Genomic DNA, 22,920 nt, shown 5'->3' with positions numbered 1-22,920 from the left:
TTTGAGCAGATAATTCATGAGAAGAAACGTGTGTCTCTTAGATCAATGCTCCTGATCAAAAAGAGATTAGGTTTATCTAAGACCACTGGTTCTCAGCATGATTAACACCAAAGCCTTCCTGCTGATCATCAGCTCTCTCTCTCCTGCTGAGGCCTCAGGGTAATTTTAGCCTGCGCGGTCAGGAGGCTGAGAGGTTATTGGCCAGTGATCAGTGCATGACTGATCTCTGTGGCTGGTGGGCCGCTGATGTCACAATGAGTCAGAGAGCCCCAGAGGAAGATGGAAGAAGTTCAGCCATTCTGTTCCACAGGTGGGGCTTCTCCCAGACAGGATGTGACAAACTGTTCTAGCTGACTGAGCCAGAACATATGGAGGTGGTCTGGATAATTTATCATCTTAGAACGCTGAAGAACTGTTCTGAACCTGTGCTAATACAGGCGTTCACATGTGCAGATACTGAAAATGTGACATTATTTTTGACTATTGTTTTCCTTGGTTTGTTCTAGGAACAAAACTGTCAGCCTAACACATGCGCATTTTTAAGAGTACAATATTTTAATATGTAACGCGTGTGAGTAACGCGTGATGGAAAAGGTTGAGATTCACAGACAGCGGGTGCTAACTTCTATTTCAGTCAAAGGTGATAACTCTGCAAAGAGCAAACTGAAGGGCAGGATGACATGCTTTGAGAAATGTCCCCTTCCTCATTTGTTCGAGCTTAAGCATTTACGCACACACGCGCGCGGCACAGTCTCTCCAAAACATCCAATCCAACTTGGAGCATTCTTAAACATGGAGTTCCGTGAATGGCTGAGATAGTTGAATGATCCCTGACATGCTTGGCACCTTGTACAGATTTGCAGTTGACAAAACTGATGTGTTCGTGGTTAGACCATTTGTGACCCCGTTTTCTAAATGGAGGGCCATAAAACCTCCCCCAGCCCACCATCACCCCAGCGCCCACAGGTGTCCCAGGTCTCTGGGGCCTGGTGTGTTACGTAGGCCAGTCCTGGAGCAGCCAGAGCACTCTGAGCAGTTAGAGCTGCTAGTGGCCAGAGCAGAGCCAAGACAGACAGCCAGACAGAGACAAAATGTTTAATAAGTCACATGCGCCGAATACAACAGGTTACAGTGAAATGCTACCTTACAAGCACCTAACCAACAATGCAGTTTAAAAAATATGAATAAGAATAAGAAATAAAAGTAACAAGCAGTTAAAGAGCAGCAGTAAAATAACAATAGCGAGACTATATACAGGGGGTACCAGTACAGAGTCAATGTGCGGGGGCACCGGTTAGTCGAGGTAATTGAGGTAATATGTACATGTAGGTAGAGTTTTTAAAGTTACTATGCATAGATAATAACAGAGAGTAGCAGTGGCGTAAAAGAGGGGGGGGGGGGGGGGGGGTAATGCAAATAGTCTAGGTAGCCATTTGATTAGATGTTCAGGAGTCTTATGGCTTGGGGGTAGAAGCTGTTTTGAAGCCTCTTGGACCTAGACTTGGCGCTCCAGTACTGCTTGCCATGCGGTAGCAGAGAGAACAGTCTATGACTAGTGTGGCTGGAATCTTTGACAATTTCTATGGCCTTCCTCTGACACCACCTGGTATAGAGGTCCTGGATGGCAGGAATCTTGGCCCCAGTGATGTACTGGGCCGTACGCACTACCCTCTGTAGTGCCTTGCGGTTGGAGACCGAGCAGTTGCCATACCAGGCAGTGATGCAACCAGCCAGGATGCTCTCGACTGGGCAGCTGTAGAACCTTTTGAGGATCTGAGGACCCATGCCAAATCTTTTCAGTCTCCTGAGGGGGAATAGGTTTTGTCGTGTCCTCTTCACGACTGTCTTGGTGTGCTTGGACCATGTTAGTTTGTTGGTGATGTGGACACCAAGGAACTTGAAGCTCTCAACCTGCTCCACTACAGCCCCGTCGATAAGAATGAGGTCGTGCTCGGTCCTCCTTTTCCTGTAGTCCACAATCATCTCCTTTGTCTTGATCACGTTGAGGGAGAGGTTGCTGTCCTGGCACCACATGGCCAGGTCTCTGACCTCCTCCCTATACGCTGTCTCATCGTTGTCAGTGATCAGGCCTACCACTGTTGTGTCATCGGCAAACTTAATGATGGTGTTGGAGACTGAGAAAGCACCCCTGAGGGTGCCCGTGTTGAGGATCAGCGTGGCGGATTTGTTGTTACCTACCCTTACCACCTGGGGGCGGCCCATCAGGAGGTCCAGGATCCAGTTGCCGAGGGAGTTGTTTAGTCCCAGGGTCCTTAGCTTATTGATGAGCTTTGAGGGCACTACGGTGTTGAACGCTGAGCTGTAGTCAATTAATAGCATTCTCACATAGGTGTTCTTTTTGTCCAGGTGGGAAAGGGCAGTGTGGTGTGTAATAGAGATTGCATAATCTGTGGATCTATTAGGGTGGTATGCAAATTGGTGTGGATCTAGGGTTTCTGGGATAATGATGTGGATGTGAGCCATGACCAGCCTTTCAAAGCACTTCATGTCTACAGACCTGAGTGCTACTGGTAGGCTCATGTCACTGGGCAGCTCTCGGGTGTGCTTCCCTTTGTAGTCTGTAATGGTTTGCAAGCCCTGCCACATCCGACGAGTGTCGGAGCCGGTGTAGTACGATTTGATCTTAGTCCTCTACTGACTCTTTGCCTGCTTGATGGTTCGTCGGAGGGCATAGCGGGATTTCTTATTAACTTCCGGGTTAGAGTCCCGCTCTTTGAAAGCGGCAGCTCTAGCCTTCAGCTCAGTGCGGATGTTGCCTGTAATCCATGGCTTCTGGTGGGGACAACGTCATCAATGCACTTATTGATGAAGCCAATGACCAATGTGGTGTACTCCTCAGTGCCATAGGAAGAATCCTGGAACATATTCCAGTCTGTGCTAGCAAAACAGTCCTGTAGCTTAGCATCTGCTTCATCTGACCACTTTTGCATTGCTTCCTGCTTTAATTTTAGCTTGTAATCAGGAATCAGGAGGATAAAATTATGGTCAGATTTGCCAAACGGAGAGCGAGGGAGAGCGAGGGAGAGCTCATTGAGTGCGGTCTTAGTGTCAGCATCGGTCTGTGGTGGCATGTAGACAGATACGAAAAATACAGATAAACTCTTTAGGTAGTTAATGTGGTCTACAGCTTATCATGAGATACTCTACCTTAGGTTGCAAAACCTTGAGATTTCCTTAGATATCGTGGACCAGCTGTTGCTTACATACATGCAGTCCGCCACCCTTTGTCTTACCAAACGTCGCTGTTCTATCCTGCCGATGAAGCGTATAACCAGCCAGCTGTATGTTGATAATGTCGTCATTCAGCCACGAATCCGTGAAGCATAAGAATATTACCGTTTTTAATGTCCCGTTGGTAGTTTAATCTTCATAGTAGGTCGTCGATTTTATTTTCCAATGATTGCACGTTAGCTAGTAGAACGGAAGGCAGGGGGGGTTTATTAGATCGCATATGATTTCTCAGAAGGCAGCCTGACCTCCGTCCTCTTTTCCTCTGTCGTCTCTTCACGCAAATTACAGGGATTTGGGCCTGTTCCTGGGAAAGCATTACGTCGTTCACATCGGGCTCGTCGGACTCGTTAAATTAAAAAAAGCTTCTGCCAGTTCGTGGTGAATAATCGCTGTTCTGATGTTCAGAAGTTATTTTCGGTCATAAGAGATGGTAGCAGCAACATTATGTACAAAATAAGTAAAAAAATAAGTTACAAACAACGCAAAAAAAAGTTACTTAAAAACACAATCGGTTGGGAGCACATAAAACGTCAGCCATCTTCTCCGTCTAAAGACAGACAGACAGACAGACAGACAGACAGACAGACAGACAGACAGACAGACAGACAGACAGACAGACAGACAGACAGACAGACAGACAGACAGACAGACAGACAGACAGACAGACAGACAGACAGACAGACAGACAGACAGACAGACAGACAGACAGACATGGGAGTGTGGGGGGCATATTGTCAGGGTGGGGTTCCTCAGTAAACAACAAAACAGTCCAATGGACAGGACCCAATATATGTCCAGACAGTAGGGAGAGAGGGAGAAGTGGAGAGAGAGTAAATGCTGGTGTGTGTGTGTACAAGAGAGTGGGGGAGAGAGAAAGAGGGAGAAAAAGAGATAGAGGAATGGCTGTGCTGATCCGGGGTGTGTGAGCTGAGCCAGTTGAGGGGGCTGTTGCTGGACGGCCGTACGGATGGTCAGTAGAGGGACGTGTGTGGATGTCAACTGGCCGTCAGTCATGCAGAGAGAGAGAGCTCCAGCAGGGGTTCAGCAGTAATCCATAAAACAGCTGTGTGGAAAAGGGTCTTGAGAGACTGGCGCACTCTCATGGACTGTCTCTCTCAAGGCCTGTCACATCCCCTGACCCCCACAACATCAACAGCCTCTCCAGTCCCCTAGCTTCCAAAACTGACTCCAAAACATCCTTTCTGTTTCCTACCTTCTACAACTGCCTCTCTGTTCCATAAAACTGATTCTAGATAATCTTAGTAGGCCCCTGCTCTCTCAGAACATAGAGGTTAGCAGAGAAACATGGAGCAAGTTAAAGCAAATAGCATGTTACTCTGTGCATAATACCTGATGCAACTGTCTGTCTTTTCAGTCTGTTTTCTGGCAGTATACCTCGAGTCACGTCCATCAATCTGGGAGGATTTATCTTCCTGGGAGCCTATGAGAAGGTCCAACTCACTCTGCTATAAAGGCCCTGTCTTTGGCCTGGGGAGAGGAGAGGGGAGGGCAGATGGGAGAGTAGAGGGTTGTCCCTGGAGGGCCCTGTGCTGTGCTGTCCCAGCCTGAACCGGCCCTCGTCTTGCAGGCCCCGGGACCCGAGGAGGAACACCTGGTGCCTGTGGCGAGTCATCCCTGATCGCATTACCCCGAGGTCTGCATTCCTGCTCATCAGTGCACTGCAGATTGAGTTTAACTGCCTGAATTCCAGTTATTTAACAACACGGATCGCTTTCAAAAGAAACGTACACCTCCGAGCCAGAGTAGCTACACTGTATGACCACGTGTGAGTGGAAATGGTACTAAAAGCCATCTTTTTATACTACGAACCTTATTGTGATTATTTTTGTTCCTTGTGACCGCTTTCTCCAGGTCTCCAGATGGTGAAGTTCATTGTCTAAAGCTGGGTAATTAAAGGTAAAATGCAGCCATTTTTATCTCAATATCAAATAATTTCTCTCACAATTAAGTACCTGACTGTGATTGTTTTCAATTAAAATGGTCAAAAAGAAACAAAATTAGCTTCATAGCAAAGAGCAATTTCTCAAGCAAGAATTTATCTATGACTGTCTGGGAGTGGTCTGGGTGGGAGGGAAAAACTAGCTGTTATTGGCCCGAGAGGTCTATTAACTAATTTACCGCCTGGTGTTTTCACAGGCAGTCCAAAACTCCATCCCACCACAACAGGCTGAAATAGGTGGTATTTTCAAACAATTTCACAGTATTATTCCAACCTCATAGTGTGTAAATGTATATAGAAATCATGTTTTTAAATGGTAGAATAATGGCAGACCTCACCATCCAAGGTCCTCTGTTATTCAGTATGGAGATACGGTGAACATAACCACCTGCATTGAAAAGCTACCAGGGAGCCATTCACCCCAGAAATAGCCTATTAGAGAAGCATAATGGGCTCATCCACTTGCAGGCTAAATTAGCAGGCATAAAATAATTGCTTGTGCGGGGTCAGCAGAAACTGGAGGCATCCAGCTTTTCAGGCTTCGCCTCTTCTCTGCTTTTCCCCTGAAAACCGGATGCTTCAAGTTTCTTTCAACCACACCAAGGGTGCCTGCAGGCTGTGTCATCGGTGCTAGATGGGACCCGAGGCCTAGGGCCTGTGATTCTGGTGGATTATACACTAATTTACTAGAGGATTTGTGTCACCACAACTGTCATCACATGAATGCAGATGGATGAACAAACTACAATAATGGACTTTTAGCCAGCTCTCATCAAATGGGTTGTATTAAAGGTATACCACAATTAAATTGACCACCTGCTTTACCCAGTATTAAAAACTGGTCAATACTCTATGTCATCCTGAATAGATATCAACCTTTAACTCTCTATTGTGTTGGTGAACATCCAGAGTATGGAGCAAGCATAAAAATAAAATTGTTTTTCCAAAAACAGGTGGTACATTTACAACGGGGCCATGTTTTGTGAATAAACCCCATAGAGGTCACCAGCCTGCAGTTGTAAAACCCGGAAATGAGTTAACTCTGGTTCGTTCCGCCATCCCTATGGGGAAAATGAATGGGCAAAGAATACGGTTTTGGAATAATGTCCGAAAATCGTATCCGTTTTGTTCTATGAGATATCAAATAAAATGTTTTTTTTGTCACATGCACTGAATACAACAGGTGTAGCCCTTACTGTGAATTGCATACTTACGAGGCCTTAACCAACAATGCAGAGTTTTAAAAAATAATATAAGAAAAATTTGCTAAACTAAAGGAAAAATAGTAACACAATAAAATAACAAGGCTAGATAACATATGCCATTTAGCAGATACTTTTATCCAAAGCAATTTACAGTCATCTGTGTATACATTTTCCCTAGTGGGAATCAAACTCACAACCCTTGGCGTTGCAAGCGCCATGCTCTACCAACTGAGCCACACGGGACCATATACAAACACGGGACCATATACAAGTAGTACTGGTACCAACTCAATGTGCAGGGGTACAAGTTAGTCGAGGTAATTCATGTAATATGTACATGTAGGTAGAGGTGTGTGTGTGTGTGTGTGTGTGTGTGTGTGTGTGTGTGTGTGTGTGTGTGTGTGTGTGTGTGTGTGTGTGTGTGTGTGTGTGTGTGTGTGTGTGGGAACGTCAGTGTATGTGTGAGTGTGTGTGGTTAGAATCCAGTGAGTGAACATCGAGCCTGTGCAAGAGTGCAAAAAATACGAATAAAATAAGGGGGTCAATGTAAATAGTTCTGGTAGCCATTTGATGAAGTGTTCAGCAGTCTTAAGTCTGGGTGTAGAAACTGTTAAGGAGCCTTTTAGTCCCAGACTTGGTGCTCCAGTACCACTTGCCATGTGATAGCAGAGAGAACAGTCTATGACTTGGGTGGCTGGATTCTTTGACAATTTTTAGGGCGTTCCTCTGACACCGCCTGGTATAGAGTTCCTGGATGGCTCGGCCCCATTGATGTACTGGCCCGTGCGCACTACCCTCTGCAGCGCCTGGCGGTCGGATGCCGAGCAGTTGCCATACCAAGCGGTGATGCAACCAGTCAGGATGCTCTCGATGGTGCAGCTGTAGAACTTTTTGAGGATCTGAGGACCCATGCCAAATCTTTTCAGCCTCGTAATAGGCGTTGCCTTGCCCTCTTCATGACTGTCTTGGTGTGTTTGAACCATGATAGGTCCTTAGTGATGTGGACACCAAGAAACATGAAGCTCTCGACCCACTCCACTACAACCCTGTCGATGTGAATGGGGGTGTGCTCTGCCCTCATTTTCCTGTAGTCACGATCATCTCCTTTGTCTTGCTCACATTGAGGAAGAGGTTGTTGTCCTGGTTCCACACTGCCAGGCCTACTCCCTACAGGCGGTCTTAACAGTCAGTTAACACTTTATGAAATAGGAAGCCTTTAATTGCTTTTTTAAATTGCATAAATGCTTAAAATTTCACAAAAAATGATATTAGCTGATGAAGAGTTTCTCATAGGACAAAACATATAAGATCTCCTACAGACCTTATTTTGGGCGTTTATCCCAAAATTTCCCCATAGGCTTTGTCCACAAAAAGACACCATTACTATTTATCTTGATTATGTCCGTCAGATGTCTGTTGGAGGGAACGTAAAGACCAATAAAGCCTGGGAGGGCAAGAGGGAGATGAATGTTACACAGGTGGGAGTGTTTGTCACACAGCCTGTCACTAAGCTGTTGGGGAACAATGCCATGCATTTGATTGGTGCACCAGAGGACCAACTCCTGTCCTGGAGGCTGTCGGCCAACAACTGACGGACATCCACCTGGAATGCACATTCTGTCCAGCCACTAACCCTCATTCACACTTGACTTTCATTCACCAGACCTAGAATGTCCCTTGGCTTTAGAGATGGACCTCCTATGTAAACTCAGCCAAAAAAGAAACATCTTCTCACTGTCAACTGTGTTTATTTTCAGCAAACTTAACATGTGTAAATATTTGTATGAACATAACAAGATTCAACAACTGAGACATAAACTGAACAAGTTCCACAGACATGTGACTAACAGAAATTGAATAATGTGTCCCTGAACAAAGGGGGGGGGGGGTCAAAATCAAAAGTAACAGTCAGTATCTGGTGTGGCCACCAGCTGCATTAAGTACCGCAGTGCATCTCCTCCTCGTGGACTGCACCAGATTTGCCAGTTCTTTCTGTGAGATGTTACCCCACTCTTCCACTAAGGCACCTGCAAGTTCCCAGACATTTCTGGGGGGAATGGCCCTAGCCACAACCCTCCGATCCAACAGGTCCCAGACGTGCTCAATGGGATTTAGATCCGGGCTCTTCGCTGGCCATGGCAGAACACTGACATTCCTGTCTTGCAGGAAATCACGCACAGAACGAGCAGTATGGCTGGTGGCATTGTCATGCTGGAGGGTCATGTCAGGGTGAGCCTGCAGGGAGGGTACCACATGAGGGAGGAGGATGTCTTCCCTGTAGTGCACAGCGTTGAGATTGCCTGCAATGACAACAAGCTCAGTCATCGCCCAAGACCATGACGGACCCTCCACCTCCAAATCGATCCCGCTCCAGAGTACAGGCCTCGGTGTAATGCTCATTCCTTCGACGATAAACGCGAATCCGACCATCACCCCTGGTGAGACAAAACCGCGACTCATCAGTGAAGAGCACTTTTTGCCAGTCCTGTCTTGGTCCAGCGACGGTGGGTTTGTGCCCATAGGCGACGTTGTTGCCGGTGATGTCTGGTGGGGACCTGCCTTACAACAGGCCTACAAGTCCTCAGTCCAGCGTCTCTCAGCCTATTGCGGACAGTCTGAGCACTGATGGAGGGATTGTGCGTTCCTGGTGTAACTCGGGCAGTTGTTGTTGCCATCCTGTACCTGTCCCGCAGGTGTGACGTTCGGATGTACCGATCCTGTGCAGGTGTTGTTACACATGGTCTGCCACTGCGAGGACGATCAGCTGTCCGTCCTGTCTCCCTGTAGTTCGGTCTTAGGCGTCTCACAGTACGAACATTGCAATTTATTGCCCCGGCCACATCTGCAGTCCTCATGCCTCCTTGCAGCATGCCTAAGGCACTTTCACACAGATGAGCAGGGACCCTGGGCATCTTTCTTTTGGAGTTTTTCCAGAGTCAGTAGAAAGGCCTCTTTAGTGTCCTAAGTTTTCATAACTGTGACCTTAATTGCCTACCGTCTGTAAGCTGTTAGTGTCTTAACGACTGTTCCACAGGTGCATATTCATTAATTGTTTATGTTCATTGAACACGCATGTGAAACAGTGTTTAAACGCTTTACAATGAAGATCTGTGAAGTTATTTGGATTTTTATAAATTATCTTTTAAAGACAGGGTACTGCAAAAGGGACGTTTCTTTTTTTGCTGTGTTTATTTACATTGAGGCAGAAGACACATGAATGAGTTCTCTATACTTTTAACAAAGTAGTCTAAACCAATGCGTTTGCTTTGCCTAGCCCATTTGAGACCACATTATTGAACCACAAAGACATGGAAAAACATACTTCACATTTATATAATAGCAAAAATGTGATTTTATTAGACACTTCAATGTTTAAGCTTTGACATTGGTACAATGGTTTGAGACAGTTTATTTCAATAAATGACTGCACATCACCCCTGCATCCATTCAGGTGTTGACATAGTGGGCCGACACTTTACTGACAACTTCTGACTGACCATCTAGAATTCCTGCTCTCTGAAGAATATTCTCATAAGTCAAACAATTTGACCCATTTTTAATAAAGGAAATAGCAAAACAAGTGCTTACAGACAATTAGCCTATAAAATGGCTAAACATATGCATACATTACAAACATGTAATTCTGTTTAAACTGACATTCACAGTATCTGGTTTTGTCAGCCCAGTTTACCCAGGCCTGTAGACAGGGGGCATTTCTCCTAAGGTTGGAAGGGGTACATTTCACAAGTTTCCCAACAGTAAGCTGTTGATAGAATTTAGAGGTGTTCAGTTTGTACCAGTCAACAATTCCTCAATAATAAAACATGTTTTTGTACCATTATCATAATGATGATGATTATTATTATCAGTATTATTATATATGTGGTGACAAAGGCTAAATACTGGCCATTCCCTGTGTGCGCACACACACACACACAACAGTGAGACATGACAGGAATCAAACAGTATGACAACGGTCTCAAAATGCCCTCCTGGTAAGAATTCCACATTCCCTTTTACAGAGTGGCAGGTTCATGGTACAGGATAACATACTGGGATGGAAGGGTGGATAACAAATTATTCTAGGAATTGGACCACATTCATAACAAATGTGTATTCAAAGGATCTGGACCTTTAGTTGGACAAATAAAGAATAATGAAAACAAATGGAGTTGAGGCACCGTGGAGGATCTAGTCCCTAAACCAAAAGGCAACTGAAGTGCAGCAGCTTGTTGGTAGCAGGTGTTGGAACTAGTTCAGGGAACAGAACAGAAAACAACATTTTCAAGGAACAGTATCAGAACAAAAGTGATCTACACTGTTCCTGAACAGAACCGTTATTTTAAAAGCATGGGAATCGGTTAATAACGTTCTTTTACGTTCCGGCAAAAAATGCAACAAAGCAGCTATGCAAAGCCCTCACTCTGTCACTCAGAAACTTATTCCAGTGTCTGCCTGTCAGCTGGTAATCTTTACCAGTGTGTGCACGCGTGTAGGCTACCTACCCCCCCCCCCCCCCCTCCGAAGAATAGCCTACAGAAATTACAAGCAAGATTCAGAAATTAGGGAGAGATTTTTAACTAGAGAAGAATGTATTAACTTTTTCAATGTTAGTTAAGGATACTATAGTTATCACTTTTCACATTGGATTTATTAACTACAAATAGGCAAGACATGTTTTTATTTTAATTCTGGTGCCACTCTGCACAGCTTGTTAGCTAGCTAGCTCTGGTCCAACGTTAAGCCAACTCTCTGAAGTTCAAAGACATTCAAAGTTCCTCCATAGAAGCCACTCTTCCGTAGGTTTAATTTTGTGGGCCTAATTCATATAAATGCATGTAACAAACAAGATGCCCAGCGCTTCAAGCCAAGCCTCCTCTGATCTCTCTCACTACACCAACAAATTCAGTCGCATCTCGCGCCTTACACGTCTGTCCAATGAATGTAAAAAAAAAACTATAGCTTACCCGCTCCATAGCAAGCTGCTCTATCCGCACTAATTGTTGAAGTAATTTAATATTGGAGTAAATAAAAAATAATAAATCAGATGTTTAAAAGGGAACAGTAAGGAACGATAGAAAATCAGTATTTTTGGGGGTTCAAACCAGGTTCAGAACTACATTTCTTGTTGGTTGGAACAGTAAAAAAAATTTAAAAAAAGTTCTGTTCAGAACAAAACAAAAGGAACAAAAATGTGGTTCTTACCCCTGGTTGGTACAGTGCTTTCGGAAAGTATTCACAGCCTTTGACTTTTTTCACATTTGGTTGAGTTACAGCCTGAATTTAAAATTGATTAAATGTTGATGTTTTGTCACTGGTCTACACACAATACCCCATAATGTCAAAGTGGAAATATGTTTTTAGACATTTTTACAAATTCATAAAAATAAAAAGTTGAAATGTCTTGAGTCAATAAGTATTCAACCCCTTTGTTTTGTCAAGCCTAAATAAGTTCAGGAGTAACAAGTCACATAAGTTGCATAGACTCGTGTGTTTAACATGATTTTTGAATGACATGCCTCATCTCATCCACACATACAATTATCTGTAAGGTCCCTCAGTCGAGCAGTGAATTTCCAACACAGGTTCAACCACAAAGACCAGGGAGGTTTTCCAATGCCTCACAAAGAAGGGCACCTATTGGTAGATTGGTAAAAAGATCCTACGGTTAAGTTATTAATTACACTTGGGATGGTGTATCAGGCATCGTTCCTAACTCAGTTGACGGAGAGGAAGGAAACCCCGCTGGGATTTCACCATGAGGCCAATGGCGACTTTAAAACAGAGTTTAATGGCTGTGATGGGAGAAAACTGAGGATGGATCAACAACATTGTACTTACTCCTCAATACTAACCTAACTGACAGAGTGAAAAGGAACCCTGTAAAGAATATTTAATATTCCAAAACATGCATCCTGTTTTCAGTAATACTGCAAGGAATGTGGCAAACCAATTAACTTTTTATCCTGAATACAAAGTGTTATGTTTGGGGCAAATCCAATACAACACATTACTGAGCACCACTCTCCATATTTTCAAGCATAGTGGTGGCTGCATCATGTTATGGGTATGCTTTTAATCATTAAGGACTGGGGAGTTTTTCAGGATAAAAAATAAATGGAATGGAGCTAGGCACAGGCAAAATTTGAGAGGAAAACCTGGTTCTGTCTGATTTCCACCAAACACTGGGAGATGAATTTACCATTCAGCAGGACAATAACTTAAAACAAAAGGCCAAATTTACATTGGAGTTGTTTACCAAGAAGACAGTGAATGGTCCCGAGTGGCCGAGTTACAGTTTGAAAGTAATTTTCCATAAATTTGCAAACATTTCTAAAAACATGTTTTCACTGTCATTATGGGGTAATTGTGTGTAGATGGGTGAAAATCTATTTAATCCATTTTGAATTCAGGCTGTTACACAACAAAATGTGGAATAAGTCAAAGGGTATGAATACTTTCTGAAGGTGCTGTAGTTAGTACCTTGACAGGTGGAAGAGACTTGACATTCCATGGCTATGTCAGAAATGAGTCGCATTTCCTGACTGGGATTTCTTACATTCCTATTGGGTTACATGTACCGACTCTGTGTTTCCAGAGGTCATTTATGATGAGTACAAAAGTGCTTAAACATCAAAAACCTAGATTCATATCCCAAACACTTCCTTGTCGTAGGTGTTACCATATCACGTACCAAAATAAATAAAAATTAAAGCTTCCTTCATAAAATACCAGTAAATATGAGTTATGGTTTAAGGCCATGACGGGCAGCATTTGCGTTTGTCAAACAACATTCAAGTGCAATAAAGTGTTCCATGGTATGACAAAGAGTGTACGATAGCTCTCACAAATCTCTGCTATACTACGAGTCCCGTTTGTGGTTTCTTTGATCATGCAATAAGGCACCGCAGTTGAAGCTGGTAAGTAGAGGCTTTAAAAAGAGAAAAAAATACCATCACTCCGTTCTTTGTCATGCACAGAATAAATTCAAATACTCTTTGTAAAAGTTATATAATATATATGAAAACTCTTATGTACAGTTAATTGTCCCATGGTATATATCTCTTTCGCTCTCTTTCACACATTACTGTAAAATATTCCCTACATTTGCATGCTTCAAATGCAAGTCACATTTGGAGCTAGGATTGGTTGACACCTCCCAGGGGAAGGTTTTAAGTATGTACAGCTGATACGCTCAAATGGGACGCCACCCACACAAGCTCTGCCTTCAACCCTCTGGATGCCACCCCCCTCCCAGCTCCCGCTCTGTTAGTCCAAACAGGGGAGGGGATCAGATCTTGGCCTCTCTGTTTGAGGTAGCAGTTCCCAGTGCAAAGAACAAGTCCACTCAGGGCTAGTGAGTCTATTAGTGTCAGGGTGGGGAGGGCCTGCTAGTCGCTGGCGCTCCTGAGGGGGGTGCTGTCACTCTGGGAGGCTCTGGGAGTGTGTCCGTTGGACAGTAGAGTCTGTCTGAGCTCTGGCTCACGATCCGTGTCCAGTGTGTCTTGGCGTCTTACGGGGGCGAGTTTCACCGGCTTGTGGAAGGCCTCCTCCTGGGATGGGGAGCACACTAGAGTTGTGTGTCCCATCCTGTTCACTGAGGAACCTGGGAGAGAACAGAGAGAAGAGAACGCCACGTCAGCCAGTCACTGCACATACACTTATCAAGACATCTATCTGTACAGCGCTCAAGGCTATGGGCTATGGAATGCATCCATATTGCTACGTTTACATGATGAAGCGTAGATCGACATTCCAACCATCAAAATCCTCCCAGATGGTTCCTTGCCAAAAGTTACAGGATCCCAGGACAAGACCCATCTTGCTCCTCTGTGAGTGTGGCAGCGATGGGAACTCAAGGCTGTTTTTCATTTTACTTAAGGTGGGAGGTATCCTCAGGCTGTTCAGCCTCCCAACTACAGTAGAATACACTCTCAAATATAGGCCGCAGACTATCCATCATATTCCCTTCATGGTAATTCATCATGGCAGGGTCATCTACACAACTAAGGGCTCCAACCACAGGTTCTCCAGCATTCCCCATCCTGTCCTCAACAGTATGGAATAGGAAGCTCGCTCTGGGATCCTGAGTGGCGCAGCGGTCTAAGGCACATCTCAGTGCTTGAGGCATCACTATAGAGACTTTGGTTCGAATCCAGGATGTATCACAACCGACCGTGATTGGGAGTCCCATAAGGCAGCACAGAATTGGCCTGGTTCCCTCATAGCCTGGTTCCTCTCTAGGTTTCTTCCTAGGTTTTGGCCTTTCTAGGGAGTTTTTCCTAGCCACCGTGCTTCTACACCTGCATTGCTTGCTGTTTGGGGTTTTAGGCTGGGTGTCTGTACAGCACTTCGAGATATTAGCTGATGTACGAAGGGCTATATAAAATAAACTTGAATTGGCCCAGCGTCGTCTGGGTTTGGCCGATGTATGCCGTTATTCTAAATAAGAATTTGTTCTTAACTGACTTTCCTAGTTAAATAATGGTTAAAAAAAAAATACCTTTTCTGTTGTGGTGGTTTCTCTGTGATGGAAATTCAGGTGGCGAGGCATCCCTTCTGACTCCGTTGGGGGTCCCGTTGCAGAGGGGTCCCGTGTCCACCCCTAGGGGTACAGGTACACTGTAGTCCATGTGGTGGGGGTGGGGGTGTTGTTGGTACTCCAGGCCTACAGGTCCCAGCCCCTGGGTGAGGTAGTCGAAGTCTGTCTTGGAGTAGCTGTTTCCGTTCTCCATACACTCTGTACACACTACAGCCCCATTGTAACCTACACCAGCAAATAAAGAAAACATCATTATTAAGACGCCTACACTTTCCCACAATTCCATGAATTTAGAGTACACGTAAAGCAAACATTCCCTGATGTTAGATAAAAAATGACTTTGAGCGGTCCAGCAGTTCAGTCATGGAGGAGAATTGGTGGTTCATATGGGAACCAAGCTGAAGACTTTACCTGTGTTGTCTATGTGTCCGTTGAGCTGAGGTCCAACGCTAGCCTCCACGCGGATACACACGTCCTGGCACTCCGAGAGGGTCCCCTGGGAGGACAGGTAGCTAGGGACGTCCGGGGGCACGATTGTCTCATCTGGGATGGGAGGAGAGGGGACATATAACATTAGCACCAGCACAAACTACAGTCAACACCAGAAAATGGATGGTGAACAGCCATTTCCTGTGATAAGTATAACTATATGAGAGCCCTCTCACCGGTGTTGGTTACGCTGCACTCCTCGCTCTTCTTGCGCGTCTGGTAGATGATGCACACCCACACCAGCGAGGTCACCACGATGCTGGTCACCACAGCGATGACGATGATGCCCATAGTGACAGTGCTGGGGCCGGACGGGGTGGCGCAGCCGGTCTGGCGCTGGCGGACACTCAGCTGGCTGTGGCCGCGCTTTGTGCCCAGCGTGTTAGACATAACGCACGTGTACCTCCCAGCGTCCTCTAGGGCGGCGCTGCCGATCACCAGCAGCTGGTTGCCAGGGGTGAAGTGGTGTCGGTCGGAGGAGCGAAGGGGCTCGTCGTTCCTCAGCCAGGTGATTTTGGGTGGGGGGCTGCCCAGGGCCTTACACTGCAGGGCTACAGTCTCCCCCACCACCACACTACGGTCCTCCAGCTCTTGGGCCAGGTGGGGCGTCGCTGTAGATGGGAGGGAAAGGTCAAAATCGAATAATCCCACTAGCGCAGACAGGTCATTCCAACTCTACTCATTACTTCAAACAACATTTTGACAACTGGTGATAGTCCATCACGTTTTGTTCAAGACAGTTGATACATTAATGTACACTACTGTAATAGAGCTGAACCCGGTGTTTCCCAGATAACTTCTCAGTGTTACCACTGAACAGTGTGTCTTATAGGGGATTTATAGCATTTTAAATAATTAGGAACTTAAGCTAACCACAAGCGTTTTGCAACTACATAGCATGTCAGTTAACCTTTCCCCTAACCCTTTTCCTAACCTTAACCAAAGTAGGTTAACTACGTAAAATATCCTAACCGCTACGTCCATTCTCCTAAATGCTACATTCATTATTCTAACCGCTAAGTCCATTCTCCTAAATGCTACATTCATTATTCTAACCGCGTGTTGACTAAAAACGTATATACTTTGGAGTATATAAGTAATAATTCCCCCCAAGGTGTAATTCCCCCCAATTAGGTCAAACCGTCAGCTTAAACTCAGTTTTTCACAATTCCTGACATTTAATCAAAGTAAAAAATTCCCTGTTTTAGGTCAGTTAGAACCTAAAACAGCTCACCACTTTATTTTAAGAATGTAAAATGTCAGAATAATAGTAGAGAGAATTATTTATTTCAGCTTTAATTTCTTTCATCACATTCCCAGTGTGTCAGAAGTTTACAAACACTCAATTAGTATTTGGTAGCATTGCCTTTAAATTGTTTAACTTGGGTCAAACGTGTCAGGTAGCCCGTCCACAAGCTTTCCACAATAAATTGAGTGCATTTTGGCCCATCCCTCCTGACAGAGCTGGCGTAACTTAGTCAGGTTTGTAGGCCTCCTTGCTCCACACACTTTTTCAGTTCTGCCCACAAATTTTCAATATGTTTGAGGTCAGGGCTTTGTGATGGCCACTCCAATACCTTGACTTTGTTGAACTTAAGCCATTTTGCCACAACTTTGGAAGTATGTTTGGGGTCATTGTCCATTTGGAAGACCCATTTGCGACCAAGCTTTAACTTCCTGACTGATGTCTTGAGATGCTGCTTCAATATATCCACATACTTTCCCTCCCTCATGATGCCCAATTTGTAAGTCGCTCTGGATAAGAGCGTCTGCTAAATGACTTAAATGTAAATGTAATGCCATCTGTTTTGTGAAGTGCACCAGTCCCTCCTGCAGCAAAGCACCCCCACAACATGATGCTGCCACCCCGTTCTTCACGGTTGGGATGGTGTTCTTCGGCTTGCAAGCCTCCCCCTTTTTCCTCCAAACATAATGATGGTCATTATGGCCAAACAGTTCTATTTTTGTTTCATCAGACCAGAGGACATTTCTTCAAAAAGTACGATCTTTGTCCCCATGTGCAGTTGCAAACCGTAGTCTGGCATTTTTATGATGGTTTTTGGAGCAGTGGTTTCTCCCCTGCTGAGTGGCCTTTCAGGTTATGTCGATATAGGACTCGTTTTACTGTGAATGTAGATACTTTTGTAACCGTTTCCTCCTGCATCTTCACAAGGTCCTTTGCTGTTGTTCTGGGATTGATTTGCACTTTTCGCACCAAAGTACATTCATCTTCAGGAGACAGAATGTGTCTCCTTCCTGAGCGGTATAAAGGCTGCGTGGACCCATGGTGTTTATACTTGTGTACTATTGTTTGTACAGATGAACGTGGTACCTTCAGGCGTTTGGAAATTGCTCCCATGAATGAACCAGACTTGTGGAGGTCTACACATTTCTTTCTGAGGTCTTGGCTGATTTCTTTTGATTTTCCCATGATGTCAAGCAAAGAGGCACTGAGTTTGAAGGTAGGCCTTGAAATACATCCACAGGTACACCTCCAATTGACTCAAATTATGTCAAAGCCTATCAGAAGCTTCTAAAGCCATGACATCATTTTCTGGAATTTTCCAAGCTGTTTAAAGGAACAGTCAGCTTAGTGTATGTACACTTCTGACACACTGGAATTGTAATACAGTGAATATTAAGTGAAATAATCTGTCTGTAAACAATTGTTGGAAAAATTACTTGTGCCATGCACAAAGTAGATGTACTAACCGACTTGCCAAAACTATAGTTTGTTAACATGAAATTTGTGGAATGGTAGAAAAACGAGTTTCAATGACTCCAACCTAAGTGTATGTAAACTACCGACTTCAACTGTACATATACATACATACATACATACATACACACACACATACACAGAACAAAAATATAAACGCAACATGTAGTGTTGGTCCCATGTTTCATGAGCTGAAATAAAAGATCCCAGAAATGTTCCATATGCACAAACAGCTTGTCTCATTTTGTGCACAAATTTGTTTACATCCCTGGTAGTGAGCATTTCTCTTATGACAATATAATCCATCCACCTGACAGGGGTGGCATATCAAGAAGCTGATTAAACAGAATGATCATTACATAGGTGCACCTTGTGCTGGGGACAATAAAAGGCCACTCCAAAATTTACAGTGTTTTCACACAACACAATGCCACGGATGTCTCAGGTTTGAGGGAGCATGCAATTGGCATGCTGACTGCAGGAATGTCCACCAGAGCGGTTGCCAGAGAATTGAATGTTCACTTCTCTACCATAAGCCGCCTCCAACATCGTTTTAGAGAATTTGGCAGTACGTCCAACCGGCCTTACAACCGCAGACCACGTGTAACCACGCCAGCCCAGGACCTCCACATCCGGCTTCTTCACCTTCGGGATCTGTCAAGACCAGCCACCCGGACAGCTGATGAAACTCAGGAGTATTTCTGTCTGTAAAAAACGAATTCTGATTGGCTGGGCCTGGCTCCACAGTGGGTGGGCCTGGCTCCCAAGTGAGTGGGCCTATACCCTCCCCACCCATGGCGTGGGAGGGGATGGCTGCCGTTTTACGGGCTCCTAACCACCTGTGCTATTTTGTGTGTTTCTTTGCATTGTTTGTAACTTATTTTGTACATAATGTTGCTGCTACTGTCTCTTATGACCGAAAAGAGCCTCTGGATATCAGAACAGTGATTACCTCGAACTGGACAAAGAATTTTTATTTAATGAGTCCGACGCGAAGCATATACTGTTTCTCCGAGACCAGGCCCAAATCCCTGTCATTCGCGTGAAAAAAAGATGCAGGTACAGGGGACGGAGATCGGGGTGCCAAGTGAGAATTTGTCAGCGAGTGGGTAATCTGGCTCTACCATCCGTTCTATTGGCCAACATGCAATAACTGGAGAATAAACTGGATGAGCTTCATTCAAAACGCAGACAAAGAAATCTGACCATAAATCTATCCTCCTGATTCCTGCTTACAAGCAAAAACTAAAGCAGGAACTACCAGTGACTGGTCCAATACGGAAGTGGTCAGATGACACGGATGCTACGCTACAGGACTGTTTTGCTAGCACAGACTGGAATATGTTCCGGGATTCATCCAATGGCATTGGGGAGTATACCACCTCAGTCATCGGCTTCGTCAATAAGTGCATGATGACGTCGCCCACACAGTGACCGCAAGTACATATCCCAACCAGAAACCATGGATTACAGGCAACATCCGCATCGAGCTAAAAGCTAGAGCTGCCGCTTTCAAGGAGTGGGAGACTAATCCGGATGCTTCTAAGAAATCCCGCTATGCCCTCAGACGAACCATTAAAAACAGGCAGAGCGTCAATAAAGGATTAAGATTGACTCCTACTACACTGGCTCTGACACTCATCGGATGTGGCAGGATTTGAAAAATATTACAGACAACGAAGGGAAACCCAGCCGCGAGCTGCCCAGTGATGCAAGTCTACTAGACGAGCTAAATGCCTTTTATGCTCGCGTCCAGGCAAGCAACATTGCATGTGATGTGACAAATAAAATGTTATTTGATGTTGGGTTTATGTTTTTGTTCAGTATACATTAATTAGATATCTTAATTTAGGATGATAGTAAATAAAAAATTCCTCACTAGTTTAACCATTTAGAGATTTAAAAAAAAAAGGCTCCTAAGCACAATTGAACCAGGTGCTCTAGACTACAGCGTAGGTCTGTGCAGCAGGCTGAACGTTTGACGCCCCTACTCTTAGACAGAACACTTTCCCTCTTAGCAGGAAACAAAATGATGAAGAGATCTCACTTCCCCGTCTCCCACCCTCCTTCCCCCTCTGTCCCCTCCCCACCTCTTCAGACAAGGCCTCAGCTCTGAGCTTTCCTCATACATGACTAAACATTACAAAGCCACTCCTGAGGGCTGTTGCTATCTCATATCCTGTGAGGAGGTGTTCTGCACTACTACAGTACGACATACAGTGGTATAGACCAAGCCCTTACACATCCACAGTACTTGACAAATGTGATCTCAACTAGCCTTAGTCCTCACACTTCCAATAGAAGCCCCTCCAGGAGAACTGAGGCCTCCACCCTGAGAGAAGGGTAACAAACACTCCTCTGTGAAGTCCCCCTATCCCACCCTCCCCCATCTGACCCTTACCCTGACCTCTGACTCAGAGGAAGGCCACAGCTGCCAGAAGTCATTCATTCTTTGACCAAGACTGACCAGTTCACAACTGGCTTTACACCTGTTTACAAGTGTTAATTGTTAGTCGGAAGTAGTATCTATATAGTCACCTGAACCATGAATCCTCAAACATTGTAAAGGGGTGTGGGCGATTTTGTCAGTAGGTGTAGGGCATGGCCAGCAGTCAAGTCTTACCCAGCACAATGAGAGAGGCGTTGGCAGACACGGTGCCCGCTGTGTTCTTGGCGGTGCAGCTGTACACGCCCATGTCCTCCAGCTTGACCTCCATGATGAAGAACACGTCATCGTCAGGCATCACATGCATCCGCCGCTCGCGTGCCGCCGGGAAGTCCGTGCCGCCGTCCTTTTGCCAGGCGATCTCAGGGGTGGGGTGCCCCTCGGCCGCACACTCCAGCTTGGCAGTGGTGCCCGTACGGATGGTGTTGTCTTGAGGGGTCTTCACAAACGTAGGCATGACTGTGTGGGAATGGAGATGAGACACTTGGTTGGCCACAACAGAGAGAAATCTGAGGTTAACACAACAGCTACATAACAGTCCCTCCCATTTTGCAATGGAGTGTAGAGAAAGTATGTCAGTTAAAAAAAAAGGCAATTTCCTGCAATTCTACACATTTTGTAATTACTTATGCCATGTTCATTTGATATCTGTGAGATTGACTAACAAAATTAATGAGCACTGAATGTGTGCCCAGTTGGTAATTTAGTGATGATTAGGTCTACTACAAGGTTTAGATAGCTGGCTAGACTACCTTACTTAGCAATCCCAACAAATATTAGCTGACATGCGCTAATTGAGTGACTAACAAGTGGAAAACTGCACTACTACATTTTGAAATTGCACCTTGTGTATTCTACTTCTCAACAGTAAATTGAGGACATTTTAATTTTTGGGGGTCGGGGGCGCCCTAGCAGCCTCAGGGCCCTACGCACAGTAGTCTGCGTAGAGAAAGAGGCGGCTCTGCTATCATTACAGAGAAGTTAAATTGGGTTGGGGAGATGGCTAGGGAGAGGGTTTCATTTGGGTGGGCAGGTCAGCCAGGAAACCAAACTCCAGACTGCCAGCAAACAATCAGTCAGCATCGGTTAGCCTAACTGACAGGGCATGTAATATATGGGCACTGTCAGCACCACAACAAGCCTAAATCAATTTGTTATAAATTCCACCCTGAGAAACTCACACAGAGAGATGCAGAAGGACAGAGAGAGTGAGACTTTGTTCAAGCTAAGAATTACCACTAATCTCATTCTGCCCTGTTATGGAGTTTAATTGTGCAAAATATCTACAAAATCAGCACATTACAGAGGGAAAATTATCCAACCACACGCACACAAACAAACAAACAAACAAACCAGGGCTGTCCCAGACAAGAAAAAAAAAAAAAAACTTGGTCGCCCGAGAGTCGTTCTGTTCTTTCGACAAAACGATTGGTCAAAATGTTTAAACTTATTTTTCCATATACAGTGCATTCAGAAAGTATTCAGACCCCTTGACTTGTTCCACATTTTGTTACGTTACAGACTTATTCTAAAATTGATTACATGTTTTTTTCTCATCAATCTACACACAGTAAGTACCCCATAATATGATGAGGCGAAAACAGGTTAAAATTGGGGTTTCCTCTCTCCTCAATTTTCTTAGACAATTAGGTTGAGGCAAGGGCTGTTTCCTCTTCTCTGCTGCCTCCGCCGCATTGTTCTCAGTCCCAATATGATGGTTAACTTTGCTATTATGCACATAGTAACATAGGGAAAGGTGCCAATTCTATGGCGGACTGATGAATATGTTTCAGAACCGCGGACAGCGGCCGTATCCAACGTGGGAGAAAGTGCATTTGTTATAGAGTGATATTAGATTTATTAGTGTTGCACCATTATTTTTACATAATATAGCCCATATACAACTTCAACATCACGTCTTAGAGCAGGGGTGGGCTATTCCAGTCCTCAAGGGCCTGATTGGTGTCACAGTTTTGTCCCAGCTAACACACCTGACTCCAATAATCACCTAATCATGATCTTCAGTTTAGAATGCAAGTTGATTAATCAGCTGTGTTTGCTAGGGATGGAGAGAAATGTGACACCAATCAGGCCCTGGAGGACTGGAGTTGCCCACCCCTGTCTTAGAGTGACGGACTGTGCCATCCCCATAGCCTCCGCAATGGATTAGTCCACAGAGACAGGCGCGAATCAGACAGGTGTCTTGTGCACCATGCGGCTGCTCGTCGAAAGCCTACCGACCAAACAATCGACCAGTCAACTAAATGGGGTCAGCCTTAAAACAAACACCCACACATTCACAAATGC

General features: G+C 44.8%; 1 protein-coding gene across 1 annotated transcript in view; it reads right to left on the bottom strand.

Annotated features, from left to right (window-relative positions):
- Positions 1 to 9,751: 9,751 nt before the first annotated feature.
- The window catches only part of LOC139535636 (leucine-rich repeats and immunoglobulin-like domains protein 1), a 51,585-nt gene continuing 38,416 nt past the window's right edge, over positions 9,752 to 22,920 (bottom strand). The window contains exons 14-18 of the mRNA XM_071335244.1: positions 20,791 to 21,072; positions 15,625 to 16,059; positions 15,371 to 15,502; positions 14,921 to 15,184; positions 9,752 to 14,023 (exon numbers count right to left, since the gene is read on the bottom strand). Of these exons, the coding sequence (XP_071191345.1) occupies positions 13,809 to 14,023; positions 14,921 to 15,184; positions 15,371 to 15,502; positions 15,625 to 16,059; positions 20,791 to 21,072 (1,328 nt within the window). The 3' untranslated portion in view covers positions 9,752 to 13,808. The remainder of the gene's footprint in view (positions 14,024 to 14,920; positions 15,185 to 15,370; positions 15,503 to 15,624; positions 16,060 to 20,790; positions 21,073 to 22,920) is intronic.

This window comes from Salvelinus alpinus, chromosome 12, assembly GCF_045679555.1.
Source record: "Salvelinus alpinus chromosome 12, SLU_Salpinus.1, whole genome shotgun sequence".
Lineage (NCBI taxonomy): Eukaryota > Metazoa > Chordata > Actinopteri > Salmoniformes > Salmonidae > Salvelinus > Salvelinus alpinus.
The sequence above is the reverse complement of the archived record's forward strand: the minus strand, read 5'-3'. Positions and strand labels throughout refer to the sequence as shown.